Raw genomic sequence first — 22,183 nt, forward strand, 5'->3', positions numbered from 1 at the left:
CATAAATAGGGTTAGGCAAGAGGTTTTGTTGCCCATGGCACAGAGCCAAGGAGTCAGCATTATCACTTCCTGTGCCACCTGTATTCAGCCTCAGGGTGCCTGGAATGGTACACTGCAGTCCAAAGCGATGAACAATTGTATTTAGGATGATGTGGTCACTCCACTTGTTCCCGGTCCCAGCAGCCATGCCCCCTCATCATGGCCTCACTTGTTTTTGGGGGTACTGACACTGACAGACTTTCACTCTGCTATGGCCATGGCTTATGCTCATGTAGACGAACATACGTAGCTTTGTGAAACTGTGTGCCATTGAGTCCTACAAATCTCAGACAGATCACCTTCAGCTGAGTGTGTGAAGTGTGTTGTAGTTTGGATAATGTGTAAGCATGTAGGCAGAAATGTGAGCTATTCAGAGTAAATCTTGATGGTTTAACTGCCTGTAACGATCAGATCAGGTGATCGATCAAATTAACGTATGCCTCCTGTTATGATTATCTGTCCGGTGAATGTATGTCTGATATTGGTGTAATAGTTATGTCTCCTGTGAGTATTGGAATCAGGACATGTCTTGTATGTAAACTGTAGGTGACCCTGGTTTGAGTTTGAGGCCTGTATTCCCTCAGTGTGACATCTGTGGACTCCTCTGGAGTTAGGATGTAAGATAAGATCTGAGCCCCTCATAAACCATGGTCCAGGAGAAGAGGTTAGAGTTTGTCCCCTTCCTTCACATCTCTTATCAGTGGGTCTGCTATGCAAGGAAGGAGGATCAATCACTTTGAAAACAGCAGACTGTAGATTGCCAGGGACCTTCCACACTCCTTCAGCATGGAAAGAGTGGAATCCCAAGGGTGGGAGGGATGAGGGAGTCTGCAAGGTATAACTAAGACCTTTCTCCCTATAGTCAGTGTCACTACCTGGGGGTCTAGCAATCAGGCTGTAGGCGACGAGAGATTTCTTGTGGAGAACCCCCCCACTTCAGGATTGTAAGATACGGTTCTGTCTTTTTTCCCTTTTTATTTTATATCTGGAATTGCATTTAAAAATCGTTGTGTGTACTTTTAAAATCATTGTAATGTCTTGTAACCATTTTGTTTAAAGCTCTGTAGTATTTCTAGGAATAAATAATACATATTCCCAGTTCTGGTTCTGTGTTCTTAAGACTCATTAGCCTCATAAGAGACAGGCTGGAAAACGTTACCATTGTTATCTTGTATTGTGTGGTCAGGGGCGAGCCAAGCCGCCCCTTGCGCAGTTTCAGGCGCTAAAATCAGGTTTTGGCTGGTGGCAGTGTACCTCAAGGAAAGGACCCGAGTGTCCTGAGTGAACCCCAGTCACGGCCGGCGCTGCTCAGATTGACGTATCGGAGCAGGCGACCGGTGGGTCCGTGACACTGCCCAACAGTCGGGATCCTGACTATAGAGGGAGAATAAAACAGTGTGGCGAGCACAGCAAGTCTGCAAGGGTTTTTTGTGTGCTTCCCCTGGCAGAGTATATAAATACACACACAACCCTGGAGGACTGATGCCAATGTAATGATCACCACTTTGTGACCTGAACCAGGTCTACATAGTAATGCACCCAATTAACTCTCAATTCAGTTTATTAAAAAGTCCATAAAAAGCATAAAATTGGTTTGAGTCAATTTTCAGAGTCTTCAGAATTGCTTGAATCAAATCACAGTTGTACAAGTACCCAGCGCGTGTCATCTTATAGAGACTTCATCAGGGGCATAACTTGATTAGTTACATGATGTGATTTAGGAGTTGATGTCCAATAAGAGGAAATCAAAAATTCCGTACAAAAGATTCTTATGGACTATCTCAAAGTTAACCTGGCACTCCAGAGGTATCTATTTTCAAATATATATTATAAATATTTGTATTTTTAGCACAGCATTTTAATCCACTTTGATTCCTGTTTATATCTTGAACTCGTTAATATTACTTGTTTTCCACTAAAATCCTTATAGGACCAATGATTGCTTAGATTTTATTTTGGAAATGAACATAGTTATGTTTCTTTTTTCTTTGACAAAGGCTATTCCTCTCTTCTGTAGTAATGGACATTTGTATTAAAAGCATTAATTACTTCTAACCTACAATTTGTACGTATAGTACATAACCCCTCAGAAATTGCCTATGCATGTCTACCTTCTATAAGAATGTTCATGTTTAGTTGTTTTATTATGTAATAATAAAATTACATTTACAGGTTTCTTTTTAGATGTATTTAACTCCTGGTCACGGGAAGTTTTTTGTCCCTTTATAACTAGACCAGATTTCACTTTTGGCTATGCATCATTTTACAGAATACTTTCATCCCAATTATTTGTTTTGAAAGATACAAAGTACAGTAGAATTGGGGAATTCAATTAGTATTAGTAATGTTGACACTGACAGAATATGCAGAACTTATAGCATTGGATTAAGGTTAATTCACAAATTAAAAACACATTGTTGATATGCTGTCGACATTTATATTGTCCATCGGCTATTATTGTGTACAATTTTAATTTTGACAATTGACATGTCGACATACTGCCCGCGACATTCAGACCATATTGACATTTTGAATGTTACTGCATGGCCAACCAGAAGATGCTGTGTATGACTCGCAGGGGTGTGCAATTGGGCCTACACATTTTACGATACAAAAGGTTTTGCCAGAAATTCTATATCATGTTAGATCATCTTGATCACTGTTTATTCATCTAGAACTATATAATTGCTTATAATACTGAACAAATTCAGCTACAATATCTGGAGTCTGGACATAGTATACATAACCTGGTCCAGGACTACACCTGAAGGACATTTTGTTAGCGTGAGTTTAGCTAAGTAAGTTCATGGTCTCTCACCATTGAGAGTGAGAAATCCACAGTATATTTTAATCTATATAGAAAGCAATGTATATTACAAAAGGGTGGAGTTGGGTGGAGTTTGTCCAGCTAAAGAAAATTCCTTTGCTGTGCACTCTTTTATTAATCAATTATAAAACTTCACTTTTAATGAACATATATTTTTAACAAGAAATGAGACGTGAGGTACTATAAACAAACATATATTCCATATTGAGGTAATTTCTTCTATGTGTTTAATTTCTGAGATATACAGCAGTCCTCTTAAATTACATAGTATAGTCTTCTTTGTATAGTCTTCTTTGTTTAAATAAACAATATGTGGAAGAGTACTATATCCCCACAATGAGGCACGAGCTACTACAAACAAACATATATTCCATATTGAGGTGAATTCCTCCATGCAAAACTTGTGAGGTACTGTACAGTCCTCTCTGTTTGAATAAATATTATGTGGAGGAGTACTCTATCCCCACAAAGTGTAGTTATATACTATAGTCAGTTATATAATGCCTGAGGTAACAATTACAGGAATAAAGTGTAATTCACCAATCAGATAGCCACCCTTGCTTAGGCAGTTAATGTGAGATGTTTTGGGTATTTAATTTCTTAATCCGAGATCACCAGCCTGGCATGTAATAATGGTAATTTACCCAGTTAGAGGCTGGTGTTAGTTAAGGGGTAAACAGCTACATAAATCAGCATACAGATTCAGTGAATGTTTACACTAATAATTATAGCAATCTATATTGCACCTTATCAACCAGGCAATCTATAGATAGTGTTCACTCTAGTTTTAGTAGGATGCACCCTGCTAAAACAACTGGGCCCTTGGGTCCCCACCACAGCGTGAATTGGTACTTTGACCAGAGAGCGTGGGTGGAGCCCAGCACCTCCCTAGATGCCGGGCACGCTCCCAACAGTGTCACTGGCGGGTGGGCTAGCCCACATTAGTGACATCTAATAAATGTTAGAAAATGTCAGTTTCAGAAGATCACTATCACCACTTAAAAGATACACTGTAAAATCTTGAATGCAATTGGTAAAATATCAAATTAACTTAACATGCAAACTAGAACATTAAGAATAATATACAAGAGAAAATTACAAGAATAAAAATTATTTAAAAATATTCTTGTGCAAGGTCCAAAAAGCTATGTATTTCATGGACTCTGACAGCTTCCTCAGGTATTAAATGACATTTTCATTTCACAGATTAGAAATAAACACATATTAAACATTTTTGAACGGTTTGGTCACTCCAGGAAAATGTCCAGCATTCCTGGCGATGCTGGCTGCCAATGGAGAAGGGCAATTTTAGTGGCGGGACTTTGGGGTCACCCCCTTTAATGGTGACACCCAGTAGCGGGCTGTTCCCCCTGCACCAGGCTAGTGATGCCACTAGGCTGCAAGAGGGGGAGGTTAGTGTTGGGCTGCAGTAGGGGTGGGTTAGGATTAGGGGTAGGGTTAAAATACTTACTGCAAGCTGTCGGGATCCTGACTGCGGGTATTGTGTACTTTGACTCACTTTAATTGCTCTTCGTCATAGTGAATGGCTAGTTGGATCAGGAATGAATGTAATGTTTAAGTAGTTACTGTTCACTGATATAATGTATACATTATGTAGTACTTTCTTACATTATTGACAAATAACTTTGTGCAGCCTACACTAAAATATGTTTATGACTGGATCTCTCTTTTTATTATTTATGCTACAACATTATTGTCCTCTTAATTTGTTTTTTCACTGTAAAATCTCAGAAGAACATCCTACAATTCTATTTATGTATATTTAATTGTACTATGTGTTGTTATTATTGTTATTATTAATAATAATAATAATCATCATCATCATCATTTTATTTCTATAGTGCTTTTCTCCAACAGGACTCAAGGCGCTTCCATTTTTCATATTTGATTATTGGTTATTGTTTTCTTTCTGCTACATTGTGAGATGCACAATTATTAATGGTATTATTGACAGGTACAGGTTGGTGCATTGTACTTGTATTAATATATGTAATGCTTTATATTTTGACCAGCGCTTCTAGCAAGACACTGGATTCTGAAGACCTCCCTCGAGCCTCCCTTAATCGTGTATTTTGTGTGGTGAGATGAACACTCCTAGTGTTGGGAGAATTTCTCTAGCTTCCATTACCTTGTAGGGCATATACAGTGCACATCTAGGGCATGGAGATTTGTTCCACACACCATCACAAAGCTGTAAACTGTAAATTAGCTACACATTTTTAATATCATGAATCATACAAACATCCTGCTTATTAATATACCTTTCCATGATCTACAACCTACATGATCTACATCATTGGTCATTTTATTTTGTGACATCTACTTATTTTCTGTTTTTCCTTATGCTATTGCTATTATTAGGGATGTGCACCAACCACTTTTCGCGTTTTGGGTTCTGATTACCTTCAGGTTTTGGGTTCTAATAGGTTTTGCCAAAACACCCCCTAAATGTTTTGGGTTCTGATTAATCCACACCAAAATAGGTCGTTTACTGTACATGTCATTACTGAAACTTTTTGTCTGTAGAATGCACCTTATTTACAATGGAATGCAAATAATATGCACAAGCAGCTTCTGCTGATTAAAATATTCTGCAGTGGAAGGTGATAACGTACCAGACAATCAACTTATGCATTATCACCACTTTATTACTTTACCAGGCTTAATACATCTGCCCCAGTATTTCATACCACAACTGAACAGTTTCCATCCAACCAACAACCAACCTCACTGCACTCCTACCACACATTTAAATCCTGCTGTATCATGGTGATTACCTTCAACTGAACAGTCTTTTGCTCCACCATGTCAGTGCAGACCAGATGTAGCCCATCAGGACACTATAAACACACATCTTTTAAGGAACAAAGTAGCAGCGCAATAACACTGTGGATGACCCTTTTTGATAAAATACATGCTCCATTCATTTGTATATGACTGACCGGCTGTAAGCTGTCACTCACTACATGTTCCTTTAGAAATGTGCTCTGTGACATTTATGGGGTTTTTATTTTGCAAGTACAGGATGTGGATGCTAGTGGAGATAGTGGAGCTTCCCTGTGGATCTGAGTGAGTAATAAATGGGTAAACGAGTGTATTGCAGGGGCTGGTGTTTTCCAGTTAATTTTTTCTAGTTTTTCGATAAGTGTGTCCTGTGTTCAGTGGGCACTTAATGCTGGCACTTGTGGCTCTTTGAAATTGCACTGAACATTTCACTTATGCTGCTTTCCCACTGCCAAACCTGCTTTGACCCGTTTTTTTTAAACGGTTCTTTAAATGGGTCAAAACAGGTTTAACCCCTTTCCCACTGCATGTAGTAAATGGTATATTACTGGTTAATTACCGTTTTTGTACCTTTCACATTGAACCCCTTGTGAAAGCTACAAAACGGTAATTAACCAGTATATACCCCCCTCCCCTGGTACCTGCCCTGTGCCCACCCTCCCCTGATACTTACCTGCGTGGGGGATCCGGGCAGCGGGATTCACGCACTGCTGAGCGGGGTCTGGCATGGGCACAGTACTTTGGGTCCCTCTGCATGCTGGGCAGTGGGGACGCAGCAGGGTCCATCCCGCATGTGCTGGTGGTGCATTCGGGGTCCGGGCAGTCCCTGCAGCTGATGGGAACTAATTGTTCCCACTATGCGCATGTCTACTGAGCACCGTGCATATCAATGAGCCGCTCATTACATATATAATGAGCGGCTCATTGATATGCACGGCGCTTGCCGATTGCATATGTAATGAGCGGCTCATTGATATGCACGGCGCTTATTAGACATGCGCATAGTGGGAACTATTAGTTCTCATCAGCTGCAGGGACTGCCCCGACGCTGAATGGACCCTAAATGGACCCTGCTGCACCACCAGCACCCACAGCACAGTGCCCATGCGGGATGGACCCCGCTGCTAGATACAAAATGCAGGTGTACAATTTGAAATTTAAAAGAACATTTATTGCACAATAGTATATTTAAAACATAATGAAATTAGCTTATAAGAAGCTTATGTAAAAAATCATGAAAAAATTATTAAGAAAAAATTCATGAAAAATTGCTGCAGTCATACATGTATTATTGGGATTTTTTTAAAAGGTCACCCCTTGTTTGCATTCTGTATACTTTTAGGGGATTGACACCCCCTTTTTTCCATCGGTTGCAGCTTGGCACAGCAGACTCGTACAGGCGCCCTTTTCAGACACCCAGGTATCTGTCCCCTTTGTTTCTTTTTATGTCAGGGTTGCCTACTTTTAAAGTCTCATCTCCTGGAGAAGCCCAGAGAGGAGACTGTCAGCAGCACTTCGGGGGGCGGGACCTGATGTACAGTATGTGCCTATGCACATCCTTGCTGGCGGGTCGCCAGAACGTACGCGCTGGCGACCCGCCAGCAGCCTCGCCAGCGAGGAGACTGAGACGCGCGTGCGTCTCACGCGCACGCGCGTCTCAGTCTCCGTCGCTAGCGTGGCGGAAACCCTGTCCGTCTCCGCCTCAGGGAGACGGACGGGGTTAGGGGGGGGTTAGGGGGGATGCGGGCAGGCGGCGGGGACCCCGGGTTACCGCCGGCAAGCCGGCGGGGACCCGGGGAAACGTTTGGAAGCGCCGTCGGAAGGGGGCGCGCGCGCCTCTCGTGCGCGCGCGTCCCCTTCTCACGATCGCCATGGCGCTGTAGACGTCATCAAGCCCCGTCCCTAGAAAGCAAATCCTGCAATTCCCTCCCCCAAAAAGCAGTGAATTATGGGAAATTAACGCTGCGGTGGGGAGATGCAGGGGGGCCCGCCAGTATCTGGGAGGGTTGTCCACCTTTCCGGGGTGCCGGGAGGGGGTTCTGATTTTCGGGAGCCTCCCAGCCATTCTGGGAGGGTAGGCAACCCTGGTTTATGTACGGTTATCAGCACAATGCTGTCATAGCAATGTATTAAAAGCTCAGTTCTTAGTGATTTTCATTCTATTTACGGGGCATATGTAATAAGAAAAGCAGAAGTACCTCAATATTTTTAACTGTACATCACATAGGGGATAATATTTGTTTTACATAAATATCCCCTCTGTAGTAGATGTAACTTGCAGGGACAGCGGTATTGGTAACCAGTGTTAATGCAAGTTACATTCAAGGGTATAGGCGGAATCTTTGACATATCTAAAATACATGCACACAGTTAATGGTGGTTGCCAACCAGGGCCGGCGCTACCCGCTTAGCAGAGGATGCAAAGCAGGTAGGCGCCGGGCAGGAGAGGCGCTGTCCCTGCTCTGCATCCCCTGCTGTCACTCTCTGTGGCTGCCGGCTGCTGCTGCGCCTGTCACACTGCAGGGCACACAGCAGCGACGGAGGCACAGAGCTCCCTCCAGGTCCAGGCTCCTAAACATCAGGTCACTGGTCAGCGCTGCAGTACGGACGGAAAGGGGCGGGGATACACAGGTGGAGGGAGGGCTACACGAAGCAGAAGGGGCGGGGCTATGAGGGAGCAAGACTGAAGACAGTGGACACAGGAGAGGATGAGATGCCAGGATACTAAAGTGTGTACTGTCAGCAACTGATGTGGGCACGTGTATAGGTAGTGCTGCTAATGTCAGCAACTGGTGTGGGCACTTGTATAGGCAGCGCTACTAATGTCGGCAATTGGTGTGGGCACGTGTGTTGGCAATGCTACTAATGTCGGCACCTGGTGTGGGCACGTGTATAGTCAGCGCTACTAATGTCGGCAACTGATATGAGCACGTGTATAGGCAGCGCTACTAATGTCGGCAACTGGTGTGGGCACGTGTGTTGGCAGTGCTACTAATGTCGGCAGCTGGTGTGAGCGCATGTATTGACAGCGATACTACTGTCAGCAACTGGTGTGAGCGTGTGTATACGCAGCGCTACTAATGTCGGCAACTGGTGTGGGCATGTGTGTTGGCAGTGCTACTAATGTCAGCAACTGGTGTGGGCACGTGTATAGACAGCGATACTACTGTCGGCAACTGGTGTGAGCATGTGTATAGGCAGCACTACTCATGTCGGCAACTGGTGTGAGCACGTGTATAGGCAGCAATTCTATTGTCGGCAACTGGTGTGAGCATGTGTATAAGCAGTGCTACTAGTGTCGGCAATTGGTGTGGGCGTTATGTATAGGCATCGCTACTACTGTCGGCAACTGGTGTGGGTGTTATGTATAGGCATCGCTACTACTGTCGGCAACTGGTGTGGGTGTTATGTATAGGCATCGCTACTACTGTCGGCAACTGGTGTGGACACGTGTATAGGCAGCGCTACTAGTGTCTGCATCTGGTGTGGGCGTTATGTATAGGCATCGCTACTACTGTCGGCAACTGGTGTGGGCGTTATGTATAGGCAGCACTACTAATGTCAGCAACTGGTGTGGGCATGTGTATAGGCAGTGCTACTTCTGTTGGCAACTGGTGTGGGCATATTTGTATAGGCAGTGCTACTAATGTCGGCAACTGGTGTTGGCATATGGTTACGCAGCGCTACTAATGTTGGCAACTGGTGTGAGTATGTGTATAGGCAGCGCTACTAATGTCGGCAACTGGTGTGGGCACGTGTATAGGCAGCGCTACTGCTGTCGGCAAGGTGTGTAGGCAGCGCTACTGCTGTTGGCAAGGTGTGTAGGCAGCGCTACTGCTGTCTGCAACTGGTGTGGGCATATGGTTACACAGTGCTACTAATGTCGCAACTGGTGTGAACACTATGTATAAGCAGAGCAACTACTTTGGGCTACTGGTGTGGGCATTATGAATAAGCAATGCTACAAATGTGGACATATGCAGGAGTACTTAGGGCATTATGTGTAGCATAATGTGTGTCAATGTCATATGGGCATTATGGTGCATGGCATATTTTGTAAGGGGAATTATGGTGTGTGGCATAATGTGTAATGGGCATTATGGTGTGCTGCATATTGTGTAAGGGGCATGATGTGTGGCATAATGTATCATTTGCATTACTGTGTGTGGTATCATGTGTAATGGACATTGAGGTGTGAAGCATAATGTGTTATGGGGATTACGGTGTAATTGGTATTTTTATGTGACCACGCCCCTTCCCCGTGAAGCCTCGCTCCTACATTTTTGCACGCGCCTACGGCGCGAACCCTCCCTGTTTTTTATCTCATGGCACCAAAATGGCTAGTTACAGATATGTAAGGTGAATAATAGGTGAATAATATTGTGCTACTGTGTGGTGTAATTTGGAATAGGAGTACTATTGTGTGGCCATTCCCCTTCCTTGTGCAATCACATGTTTTTCTTTCCGTGTGCACTGTCCCTTTGTAAAGCTTGGGTGGGCGCAAATTTATAGTTTGCAGGAGGGCGCCGAACCCCCTAGCACCGGCCCTGTTGCCAACTCCTCTAAATATGCCTCCAAAGGATTAAAGTGGCATATTCCATATGTTAATCCCATAAACCTATGGCATCAAGCTGGTACATAGTGTTCAGATTGCACTCCATATTGATAATAATAGAGACTTCGGTCTGCAGGAGATTTCGGGGGAAATTTACTAAGATGTGTATTCTACTTCACTTGTGATGTTGCTATGGCCAACCAATCCGATCCTGTGTATTATCTTCTAGAGCAGGGGTTCCCAAACTGTGTGCCGTGGCACCCTGGGGTGCCTTGGAGGACTTGCAGGGGTGCCCTGGGTTGGTGGTCCAGGATCAATTCAAGTTATTTATGTCCAACATAATAGTCAAATTGTGCACAAACAGAAGTGAATCCTGTCCATTACCACATAACTGACCCTAAGGATGAGATGTAAACACAATATATTTAACTTAATATTTGTTTTTAACTTTCTCAATGAGAAACCTGTAGCCTAGGGGTGCCGCAAAATAATTCTGATGCTTCTGGGTGCCATGATTCCAAAAAGTTTGGGAACCCCTGTTCTAGAGGGTGCTAAATAAATACGAAGTAGATTCTTAAAGCACAATTTATAAACCAGGGAGGTTAACCTGCCAATTCCACCTGGGTTATAAGAAGTGTTAAACCCGGGTCGCCCTCTGTATGATGGGCGTCCTGGGTTTAATGTGAAAGTGCCAGACTCGGGTTGGAGACAGAATCTTGAACCTGGCTTTGCCTTTTGAAAGGGGTATAAGTGTATTTACTGTTTCATCCGATATAACATTCTTTTATTTTTGACACAATGCAGATAATATATCAGATTTATAATATACTAGATAAAAGCCAAACAAAATAACGGCTTAGTCCCTATCTGCTCCTACCTTTAATCTCTGTCTTCACAGCTCCCTCTCTCTCCATATCCAGGAAGTTTGAAACAGATCATTTTGCTTTCACTTTCTGTTAAGCAGCAATTTGGTCCATCAAGTGGCCTCTAGTGGTCACTGGCGGTACTTCACCTAATAGAGGTGAGGAGTATTTAGCTATATATATATATATATATATATATATATATATATATATATATATATATATATATATATATATATATATATGTGTGAGAGAGAGAGGCCAGCCAGGGGGTTAGCAGCACTCAATGGGACTTGGTATCAGCAATAAAGACCAACGCTTAGGATGTGCAAATCAACACTTCGGTTTGTTTAACCTTTATCAAGGTTTATCAACCTTTATATATACTAGTAAGCCCTCTCAAAGCAAATGCTTTGAAAGCTAGTCTGTTACCTTGTGATTGCCTCTGTGTTTGTGCATGTGTGAGAGAGAAAGAGATGTAGTTCCACTAGCTGCCAACAGATGGCAGTGTTTTGGAGACACACGAATTGAGATATATATATATATATATATATATAGAGAGAGAGAGAGAGAGAGAGAGAGAGAGAGAGAAAGAGAGAATATTTACACTTGAACACTGTGTTTTGACATTTTAATTGTCAAACAATGATGGTTCCTCCCTTTCATAAGGAATCTATTTTTGTTTTATTATTTATTATATTTGCATAAATGATGTGGATGACATAAGGGGAATTTCTCATTCACAATTGGAAAAATGCTACAAAAAGAAACTATTTTGTGAATGCTTCCCTGTAAAGCAGCGCTACAGGTGGATAACTGTTGCTTTTCGAAACTGCGTGGAAAAAAAATGTACAGTACGTTTTTTTTTCACTTGATTAGTGTCTGTTGCATGATAGTTTGACCATAGATGCTCCATGATAAAAGTAACAAATCTGTGCTCGTTTAACAATAGAACATTTTTAGAAAAGCATATTTTCCTGTTGACCTGTTCTTCAGGGAAAGGGAGGGAGATGGGTGTTTTCACAAGCGTAAGTAATCTTTCAAAGTAACTTCCTTCTGTTACTGTACCCATGTAAAGTCTGCAGGAATTCGGAATAGGACACTAGGCAACCCAATCGTGCTCACTGAAACCTATCGGGAAGGAACCATGTCATCTTTCATTCATCCTGTCAAGTGTACCCCGCTGACAGCTGCAATATTATCTTCTGTCCTTGCTACTGGTGCATGTGTTTCCCTTCTTCCTGATCTGCTCCATTTCATGCCAGCAACTTCCATATCTGTCCCGTGGCAAGTGCGCACTCCGGGAATAAAGCAGAGTGAGACAAAACAACGACAGCAAGGATACTACATCTGCCTCACTGCAACATTATGTATACATTATCTGTTCAGAACCTTCTGATACAGTATTTTCATGCAACTGAAGTATCGGTGGGATTACATCTTCACAGGCTAAAATGATACTGTATATCCTTTTTATTTACAGTATAATGATAGGTGCCCAGGGTTTGTATAAAAACTACAATGGCCCTGACCCCAGAACGCTGGATTAGACGGGCTCCTTTTCACGAGCTCTGCCACTGTGGAGCTTGTAGTGAAAGTTCTGCCCATCACTTTCCAGGGAGCGTGTCTGACAGCTGTTACTGGGGAGGTGGGGAGGGAGAGATTACAGTATCCTCACATTTGTTTTTTTTGTCAGAAGCCAATTAACATACCAATATGTTATGGGAAAAAAGCAGATCCCATGCAAACACAAGTAGGGCATACAACAAACCCCACACCCATGTGCCATGATCAGTAATCAAACATCCCTAGCACTGTGAGGCAGTATTGCCAACCATCTGTGCTAAATTTTACCTAGTAGTTTAAATAGTCATGGCTAGATTGCATTCGCTTTGATTGGATTGTTCAGGTGATGGACGGCTAACGGAAAGAAGTTTCTTGCGGATCCCCGTCAAAACGTCCAGATCCACAAGAAGCTTCTTTCCGTTAGCCGTCCATCACCTGAACAATCCAATCAAAGCGAATGCAATCCCAATATCAACAGCCAAACAACGTGTCCCTACTTGGCGACCTGACCACCATAGTCGTAGCTAGAAATGGAATGAATGTAATGTCTTTATGTAATATATGTAATGTCCCCCCCCCCCCCCCTTTTTCATCCCTGCTTGATGCTGCACTGTAATCCACAAAAAAATTCCTAGTGTGCGCAAGCATACATGGCCAATAAAGTTGATTCTATTCTATTCTAGGGATGCCAATCCCGGGGCATTTTTTCAATCCCGGGATTTGGGATTGAAAAATGTTCAATCCGGGGATCCCAGGATTGGCATCTCTAATTTAAAAAAAACACCCCCACCCCCCTAAAGCGGCCACACCACACATTCCCTTACCAGTGTAGCAGCGGTCAGAGCAGGAGGCAGGGGTGTGCGGTAGAGAAAGCGTACCTCCTAACATGGGTGGTCTGGTGCGCATGGGGACGACAGAAGTGGGCGGACGGCAGTGACGTGGTATTGGGAACAGCCGTACAGTGTCTGAGCGCAGTCTAATGACAAAATCCCAGGATGGAAATCCCAGGAGTTTTGGGGCCAAATCCTGGGATGCTGCCATTCCCAATCCCGGTATTGGCCACCCTAGTCATGCTATTTAAATTTATTTAGTGGTTTTAATTTGTTAGCCCCATGATCAACCTTACAGTATATTAAAAGGGGTAATAAAATACAATGTACTGTATTAAATCAGATGGTGTGACTGATGAAATCTGCTAATTACCTTTTAATATGTAGAGTATAAAGGGTCTGAATTCTTTTCACCGGCTGATGTTTGGAGTTTGCGCATGGGCGAATATGCGCATGTGCAAACTCCTTTGGTGAGTTTCACACTCACTGGAATGTTCTCTCTGGCGGAAGCAGGGAAACGCCCAGCGTTCTATGGGTGCACACATAGCAATGCTGCGCATACCCTTGGGAACGCAGACGTGCCCATGTCTGCTTGGGGCGGGCAGCTGATGTCACATCATATCAGTGCCTGACCCAAATTCATCGGGAAGCGAATGCTAGAAAAGTCAGTCCAGGACGGCTTTTCTTTACTAACAGTGGAAAAATTATTTGATGGTGAGCGACAATCTAATCCTTCCTCATTCTTGTGGCCGAATGTGAGGGGATGTGTAAGCAGAGATTCACTCTGTGAGGGGGGGGGGGGGGTCGGGGGCAGATGGTTGGCAGGCTGCTTTTACCTACTTGCTGGGCAGTGAATATACGTTGCTGAGCGCACAGGTCTGAATCAGGCGCATAGTTTGTTGTCATTGTAAAAATGATATACAAAATGTGAAATACACTGACGCGTCTGTTTTACTGCTTCTGTGCAGGTGATTCGGAAGGGATGGCTGACTATAAGTAACATCAGTATCATGAAAGGAGGATCCAAGGACTATTGGTTTATCCTCACTGCAGAAAGCCTGTCCTGGTATAAAGATGATGAGGTAAGTGAGACCAGGAGAACAACAGAAGTGGAAACGCAGAAAACGTAAGAACTTTTGTTTCTGGACTTCATTATGGTTGGGTTTTATTAGTACTGCCTTGTGTACTTATAGATGAACTCCTCTCCTTCAGTCTTTGGGGACAACCGCTTTCTAGTCTGTGGCCACCGTCGTTCCATATATTCTCTGAATTATATTTTGTTTGTGGTGCAATATATTGGGCATGTGCCAGTTTCACAACACACTTGATAGAATGATCCACAGGATTTAGTGTCTTGTCCAGTGAGGTACGTCCCCACATTGGGGATAATCTCCTTATTTTCACATGTAGATGTAGTACAAGGGTGCCAGGGCTGAAAAACTGAAGGCCTCCAGAGAAGCCTATGGTTGTGCTAGATGGGAGGATGGTCTCCTTAAAAATGTAAGGGAGACTTTTTAATTTAAGATTTTTGCCTGTATAGTAAAAAACATAAGGAAACAATGGAATGACTGTCGGGTCTCACTTTTGGTTTGTGATGTGCCCTGCTGCTGTTATACAGTAAGTACACTTTTCTCTTAGTTGCCTTTTCTCTCAAACACAGGCAACTAAGAGAAAAGTGTACTTATAACAGCAGCAAGGCACATCATAAACCAAATGTGAGACCCGACAGCCATTCCATTGTTTCCTTATGAAAAAGTCTCCATTAGATTTTTACTGTACAATACATGTTAACTGGACCTTAATTTTGGTGTACTGTGTGCTGTCTCCTTGCTGGATTATGGATTACACATTGGACTGCAATACTATCTGACCTGCACCCACCTAATATACTGGATTTGTGATAATCCTCTTTGTCCCTTATTCTGGTTCACTCACATAGGCAAGTTCCTTCTCAAATGGACAAAACCATGTGCACTGCAGGTGGGGCTGATGTAACGTGCAGAGAGAATTATATTTCGGTGAGTTTTATTGTTTCTGTGCAGGGAAAATACTGACTGCTTTATTTTTACACTGCAATATAGATCTCACTTTGAAGTAAAACCCCACCCAACTCTAATTCTCTCTGCACATGTTACATCTGCCCCATCTGCAGTGCACATGGTACATGTGTACAGTACATGTCTGCGATGGCAGACGCAGGACAGCATCAGACTGTTAGTGATTGATATTCTGATGACATTTGAGGGCGAGGAGGGGGCAGAAGTGGCCTCAGTTTCTTAAATCAGAGGTGTGTCACCGGCATTGCAGGGGAGGGAAGAGAGCAGGACCTCTGTCAGTGGATGGAGATTTCCTGGCCTCTCTGTAGAAAATCTTGCAGCTGGATTGTACGAGCCCATGGGGCACACAGCCAGCTGATGGTGTTGGAGAAGACCCTAGGACGCAGTTTGAATCATCAATGCAGCAGCAGGAGGTGTGACATCTTCTGCAGCAATACTTTACTAGTGATGTCGCTGCTGCCTCTATGTAAGCAGCAGTAATAGCAACTCCAACCACATCTAAATGATAAATACATAGTGCTATACTCTGAAAACCTAGTCAAATGTATTTTCTGTATTTATGTCCATTAAAGTCAAACTGGAGAATAGATACTGTACATGCTATAAATCAGTTCTACACACTGGAAGTATGGGAGATATTTAACAGCATTATTATTACCTGTGTATGATGTAGAAAGAAAAGACACAGATGTCATGAAGAGCTGATATGGGGGGCTTAGGACATTTTGTACTGTGATTGGTTTATTAGAGTGAAAATCTGTGTACAATTCCATAGTATTCCTCTGCCAAAATTGGACCTACCATTATTTGTACCCAGTCCTTCTTAAGGCCCCCATACACTACTGCTGCAATTTGCCTAGGCCTTAAGTCTCCATCTGATTTCCCCTGAACTCCCCCGGCAGCCCCCTGGTAGTCCTTCCATCTGATTTTGTTCTGAAATAGGGTTATATAAAACAAATCGCATGCAATATATTGCAGGTGCTAAAAACACTTGATGCCTGCAATCTCAATGAATCCTACCTGCAGCAGGACCGATCTCTAACCTCATGCGCACAGTAATGCGCATCAGATCGGACAGGATGTCAAACACAATGCGATTTTGCCACTTTTCCTCCAATTTCTCTGCCCGATCCGTTGGAATCGGATGAAAAATGGCCAAATTGCACTAGTGTATGGCCAGCTTTATTGTCTCCTTCCAATAACAACTTAGATTTTGTATTTACCATATTGGGACGATATTTTCAATATAACTTCAGAGTATAACTGTATGTATATATATATATATATATATATATATATATATATATATATATATATATTGTTCCTTATATATTTCTTTGATGCAAAGCAACTATATTATCAGAAGTTGAAATAATGGGTATCCAGGGGACAATATTTAACACTTTAAATTTATGAGCTGTAATTAGTCATATTTCTATATCTGCAATAATATCTTATTATATATAACCAGTCTCTTAAAATAAGATGTACAGACCTACAGTATACCGGTATGTAAAAACAGTCATCAATAAAATTAATGAGCACACAGAGAGACATGAATTTTTTATCACTATTTGAATTCTTTATTTCACTATAATAAAAAAATGTTATATTGTATAAATCAGGCAAGTTTAATAATATGAATTAAACGTTATATTTAAATTTTCTTTGTTTTAAGTGTGCCAACAAATAGACAGTCCTTTTTTAGCAATTTCCTTCACAAATACATTAGGTAGCCCAGGCTAACCTAAAACAACTTTAGCTGTGATTCAACTACATGTGCTGCATCCAGACAGACACGTGGACATACCATTATCGTTTATTATGCCTGTTTTCTGTTGCTGCATGATAGAGATTGTGATAGTGGAAAATATTTTAGATTAACCTTTTTTCTCCCATTCACAAACCATAGCTCTCTCCTGGAAGACCGTTAATATGCATGTCCTGTAGACAAGACAACTTAAACTATATGAACTGGGTTTATTATATTTGATCTCATGTTCCAAGCAATATATTATGTATGTACTGTATATATGCGTAGAAGGTGTTCTTACAAATAGCAAAAAAAAAAGTTTCATGATTGAAATCATATGGGTTCCATTACGTCTTTTCCAAAGATGCTCTTTGAAAGCAGTAGATTCACCATTAATAATAATGACAGTGGAGTTTCCGGCTTACATTTATATTGGCAGAGGGCCAAATAGAGAATAATGCAAAGTTTGATAACCCTGCTTACTATTTCTCTTACATATTTAGAGCTTCCATTACATTTCCAATGTACGCTTTATGGTTTTTATGCAGTACAACTATTTATAATAGACTCACATTATTTATTTTCTATAAAATATTTTACTTATCTAGTTGATAAAAATTAAATTGATTCCATTTTAGATGCTACACCCAGTGCCCTCAAAGGATAAAATATCGAAATATATATATATATATATATATATATATATACCGTAACATAATATATACCAGTTGTCAAGCAGGTAATACTGTAAATAAGATGACACACAAGCTGCTGAAATGCTGGCAATATGACATGCTTGATCATTTATTTTCTTTGTCCTTCATGCCACAAGTGCTATCTATCTATCTATCTATCTACAGATATATCTCTAAATAGATACTTTGATCCCCCAAAGTACTAGCAGCGCTGTGCAGGGCTACTTCTCACCTGCCTTGTAAGTACTGGGTCTCCTCTGCTACAGCAGGCTCGGACAGAGGTGTTAGTTCTCCTGTGCCCCGCTTCGGCTCCAGCAACGACTGGTGCGCTGATGCCAGAAGTTGCAGTGTCATCGCCCCGGCTCCGAAAGTAGTAGTGGTAGTGTCTTGAGTTCTGGTGCCCAAGGGTCTCCTGTGTCTGTGTGTTGTGCGCCAGTGCTCAGTGCCAGAGGGTCTCCAATGCTGCGGCTCACCTCCGGCTTCCAGCAGAGCCCCTTATCTCTTGCGGCACACTATACCACCGATGGCGGCACACTAGTGTGCCGCGGCACAGTGGTTGGGAACCGCTGTACTAGAGGATAACACTTCCTGAACAATATTTGATTTCCATAGTAGAAATAACAGACCAAGTTGTGTTTGACAGTTTTGTCTTTGATTAGTCAGACATTTAAGTTAAAGTTTGGTAAACCAAATTACTTTTTTGTTTATTTCAAATTATTAATTTGTTGTATGCTTTATTTAGATGACAAAACATTTAAATACTTCATTAAAAGGGCAACACATTGCTCTCAGCACCTTTCAAAATAACAAGGAACAAACAATGCATAAAAAGTCAATCATAAAATAAAGTAATTTCTGCATATAAAGCACTTATCAAGGAAAATGTGGTGTCACAGGAAATCTCCGAAATGAAATATCCACTAATATAAAGATGTGCCCTGGTACATTGTTTCTACAAATATCAGCTTACTGTAGAGGGACCACGATGTGAACGAAGCGCGGCATGCCACGTTTGTTCACATCACTGTTGTGTCCAATTGAAGTGAATGGGAGGCGGGCACATGCTGGCTCCCATACACTTCAATGGCATAGCAGGAGCGTGCGGATGCCTGCTCTCATTATCCTGTTATGCTGTGACATCCTTGCAGCGATGTATACACATCACAGCATTGATGTAAAAGGACACATCTGTATACCCATCAGTTATAACATTAATACAACCTTCTTAATATTGTGTAGAGTGCCCTTGTACTTTTAAAACCACTAGGCATGGACTCCACAAGAGGCCAAACACACTGTTTGCGGTGTGGAGGGGCACATTATCCTACTGAAAGAGGCCATTGCCATCAGGGATTACCATTGCCGTGAAGGGGTGTACTTAGTCACTAACAATGATTAGGTCCAGTGGGGCAGATTTGTTAAGCTCGGTGAAGTGATAACGTTTCTGGTTTTTATCGGCCAATCAGCTCCTAACTGTGAAGTTACAGGCTTGGTTTGAAAAATGACAGGTAGGAGCTGATTGGCCCGTGATAAAAACCAGACACTTCAACTAGCTTAATAAATCTATCCCAGTATGTGGTAAGTGTCGTAGGGGTAGATTTATTATGCTCGTTGAAGTGATAAAGTGTCTGGTTTTTGTCACAGGCCAATCAGCTCCTACCTTTCATTGTTCAAACCAAGCCTGTAACTTCACAGATAGGCCGGTGATTAAACACCAGACACTTTATCACTTCACCAAGCTTAATACATCAGCCCCATGGTAACATCCACATGAATGTTTCCCAGCAGAACATTGCTCAGAGCATCACACTGTCTCCCCTGGCTTGCCTTCTTCCCATAGTGCACCATAGTGCCATCTCTCCAGTTAAACCGTGCACACAACTGGTCATCAAAATAAATGTTAAAAAACCCCCATAATTCATCTGACCTTTTTCCCGTGCTCCATGGTCTATTTCTGACACTCCCATGCCCATTACATGGTCCTTCAGCTGCAGACAGGGGTTATCATGGGAATTCTGGCAGGTTTGCGGCTATGCAGCCCCATATACAGCGAGCTGGGATGCACTCTGTGTTCTGACAATTTTTTTTTTTATCACAGACAGCTTTATCTTTTTCAGAAATTTAAGCTACAATAGCTCTTCTGTGAGATTGGACCCAGACAAGCTAGCCTTTGCTTCCCATGTCCATCAAGGAACCTTGCCCCCTCCCCATTACCCTTTCGCTAGTTGACCAGTTGTCCTTCATTGGACCACTTTTGGCATTTACCGCTGCATACTGGTAACACCCCACAAGATATGCTGTTTTGGAGATGCTCTATCAAAGTCATCACAATGGGCCTTATTCTGATCGGTGCGGATATTCCCGCATGCGGACGGACCGCCGATGTTGATCGGCTGCGCATGTGCAGAGGTCACTCTGCGCATGTGCAGGCGATTTCGCCGCACGGATTCTTTACACGCCGCACAGGGGGCGTAGAGGGGCGTGAGGGGCTACTTAGCTTCATTACCCTATGCATACGCCCCGCGTTTCATGGGCGTTCCCATGCAAACGCGGGGCGTATGCATGGTAATGAGGCCGTGACGCGTGGGTACGGGGCGGGCATCTGACATCGCCGGATGTCAGCTGCCCGCCCCCATACATGATTTCACACGGACAAGTGTCCGTGTGGTCTTGTGTGGCGGGACCTGGTGGAGCGTGCGGCCCTGCATTCGATGTTCGGCGACCATCGAATGCAGGGGCTGCTCCCAAGACGGAGGAGGCGTATCCCCGTCCAATTTCATGCGGATCGCCACATATCCGCGTACGGACGGCAGGTGGCGATCCGTATGGAAGGCGGGGATTCGCCTTGACGGTCGCGGCCGCATATTCTGATCGGGCCGCACCGATCAGAATAAGGCCCAATGTGTCCCGTGTCAGATCCTTACACTGGCCCATTTCTCATGTTTCCAACATATGTACGGAGTGATTACATGCTACCATATATCCCACCCCTTAAGAGTTTGCATTGTAATTACATAATCATTACATAATCAATGCTATTCATGTGAGTACTTTAATATTATGTCTGATTGTTGAAGGTGTTTTATTATTCTTTGTAGGGGAATATTTAAGGTTGAAATAATGAAGTAACCCTTAATGCATTAACAAACACATAAGTAAATGACATTTAAGTTTCAGTGTAAATTCCTTATCACAAATAAAAGATTTGGTCCGGGAAACATAATTCAGAGAAACAAAAACTAGCTGTATTATTTGTATTTTTAGCCTTTCAATGCCATGACCTTTTATTTAGTGTGATATGTGTGCGATCTTTGTTAATGAAAGAGGAAGTTGTCCATTTCCATTCCAAGTTCTTTTCCTATTCCCCAGAGACCTGATAGTGGGATTTTTAAAAGTTATGGGCTAAAATGTATTGGCAACCAAAAAACATGAGAAAGCACCTAGTACTAATGTGTCGACTGGTTGTTTGCCTGGCATGATGATGGTCTTGAATTATTGTTGGAGATTTATTCATGTCGATTTTCAATTCAGTCTGCAAAAAGTATCTAACATGCACACATTTTGTGAGATTTCTTAAATATAGAACATTACATACTTTTAATTAGAAAACCTTTATTCAAACAGAGATATTCATGAGCTCTAATGGGACCTGGACACGGGGAGATGCGCAGAGCATTCTAAGCGATGCTAGTTCGCTCAGCAAGATCACTCAGCACACAGTGATGTGTCAGCGCTGTGTGATGAGCGACCTCTCCGGTGAGAACACTGACCCTGCCCAACGATTAAGTAGATTTATCCAGCATGCTAGATATTAATCTCTGGGCGATAGTGATGTGCGGAGCCGTGCATCGCTATGACCCCTACACACGAAGCAATGTAGGGGCATTTTCGAAGCAATCTAGTGAGATCGCTTAGAAAGTGCCCTGAAATCGCCCCATGTGTAGCCCCCTTAAGTAATTTTTTGACTTTATTTCAATAAATAGTTATTCAAGATCTTTAGGGGAAATTTCAATAATTTTTTCCATCATTATATGGCGCCCAATGGAACAATTATATGTTTACTTCGTTTGCGCATGCTGAGTCATGTTGAGACACATTTCAGCTTGCAGCCCCCTTGAAATGTGTGGAAACCCAAATGGCACTTTTCAGGTCGTGCCCAACACTTTGCTCAGGTTTAGACATTTTATGGCCTG

General features: G+C 42.6%; 1 protein-coding gene across 7 annotated transcripts in view; it reads left to right on the top strand.

Annotated features, from left to right (window-relative positions):
- The window catches only part of DNM3 (dynamin 3), a 359,404-nt gene that overhangs the window by 80,143 nt on the left and 257,078 nt on the right, over positions 1-22,183 (top strand). For 5 of the 7 annotated variants that reach the window (XM_083157019.1, XM_083157020.1, XM_083157021.1 and 2 more), the window contains 2 exons: positions 4,900-4,966; positions 14,454-14,567. In XM_083157019.1, coding sequence (XP_083013145.1) covers positions 4,900-4,966; positions 14,454-14,567 — 181 coding nt within the window. Of the gene's footprint in view, positions 1-4,899; positions 4,967-14,453; positions 14,568-22,183 lie in introns of those variants that run through there. The other 2 variants (XM_083157022.1, XM_083157025.1) reach the window with 2 other exon arrangements.

This window comes from Crinia signifera, chromosome 8, assembly GCF_055691185.1.
Source record: "Crinia signifera chromosome 8, ASM5569118v1, whole genome shotgun sequence".
Taxonomy (NCBI): Eukaryota; Metazoa; Chordata; class Amphibia; order Anura; family Myobatrachidae; genus Crinia; species Crinia signifera.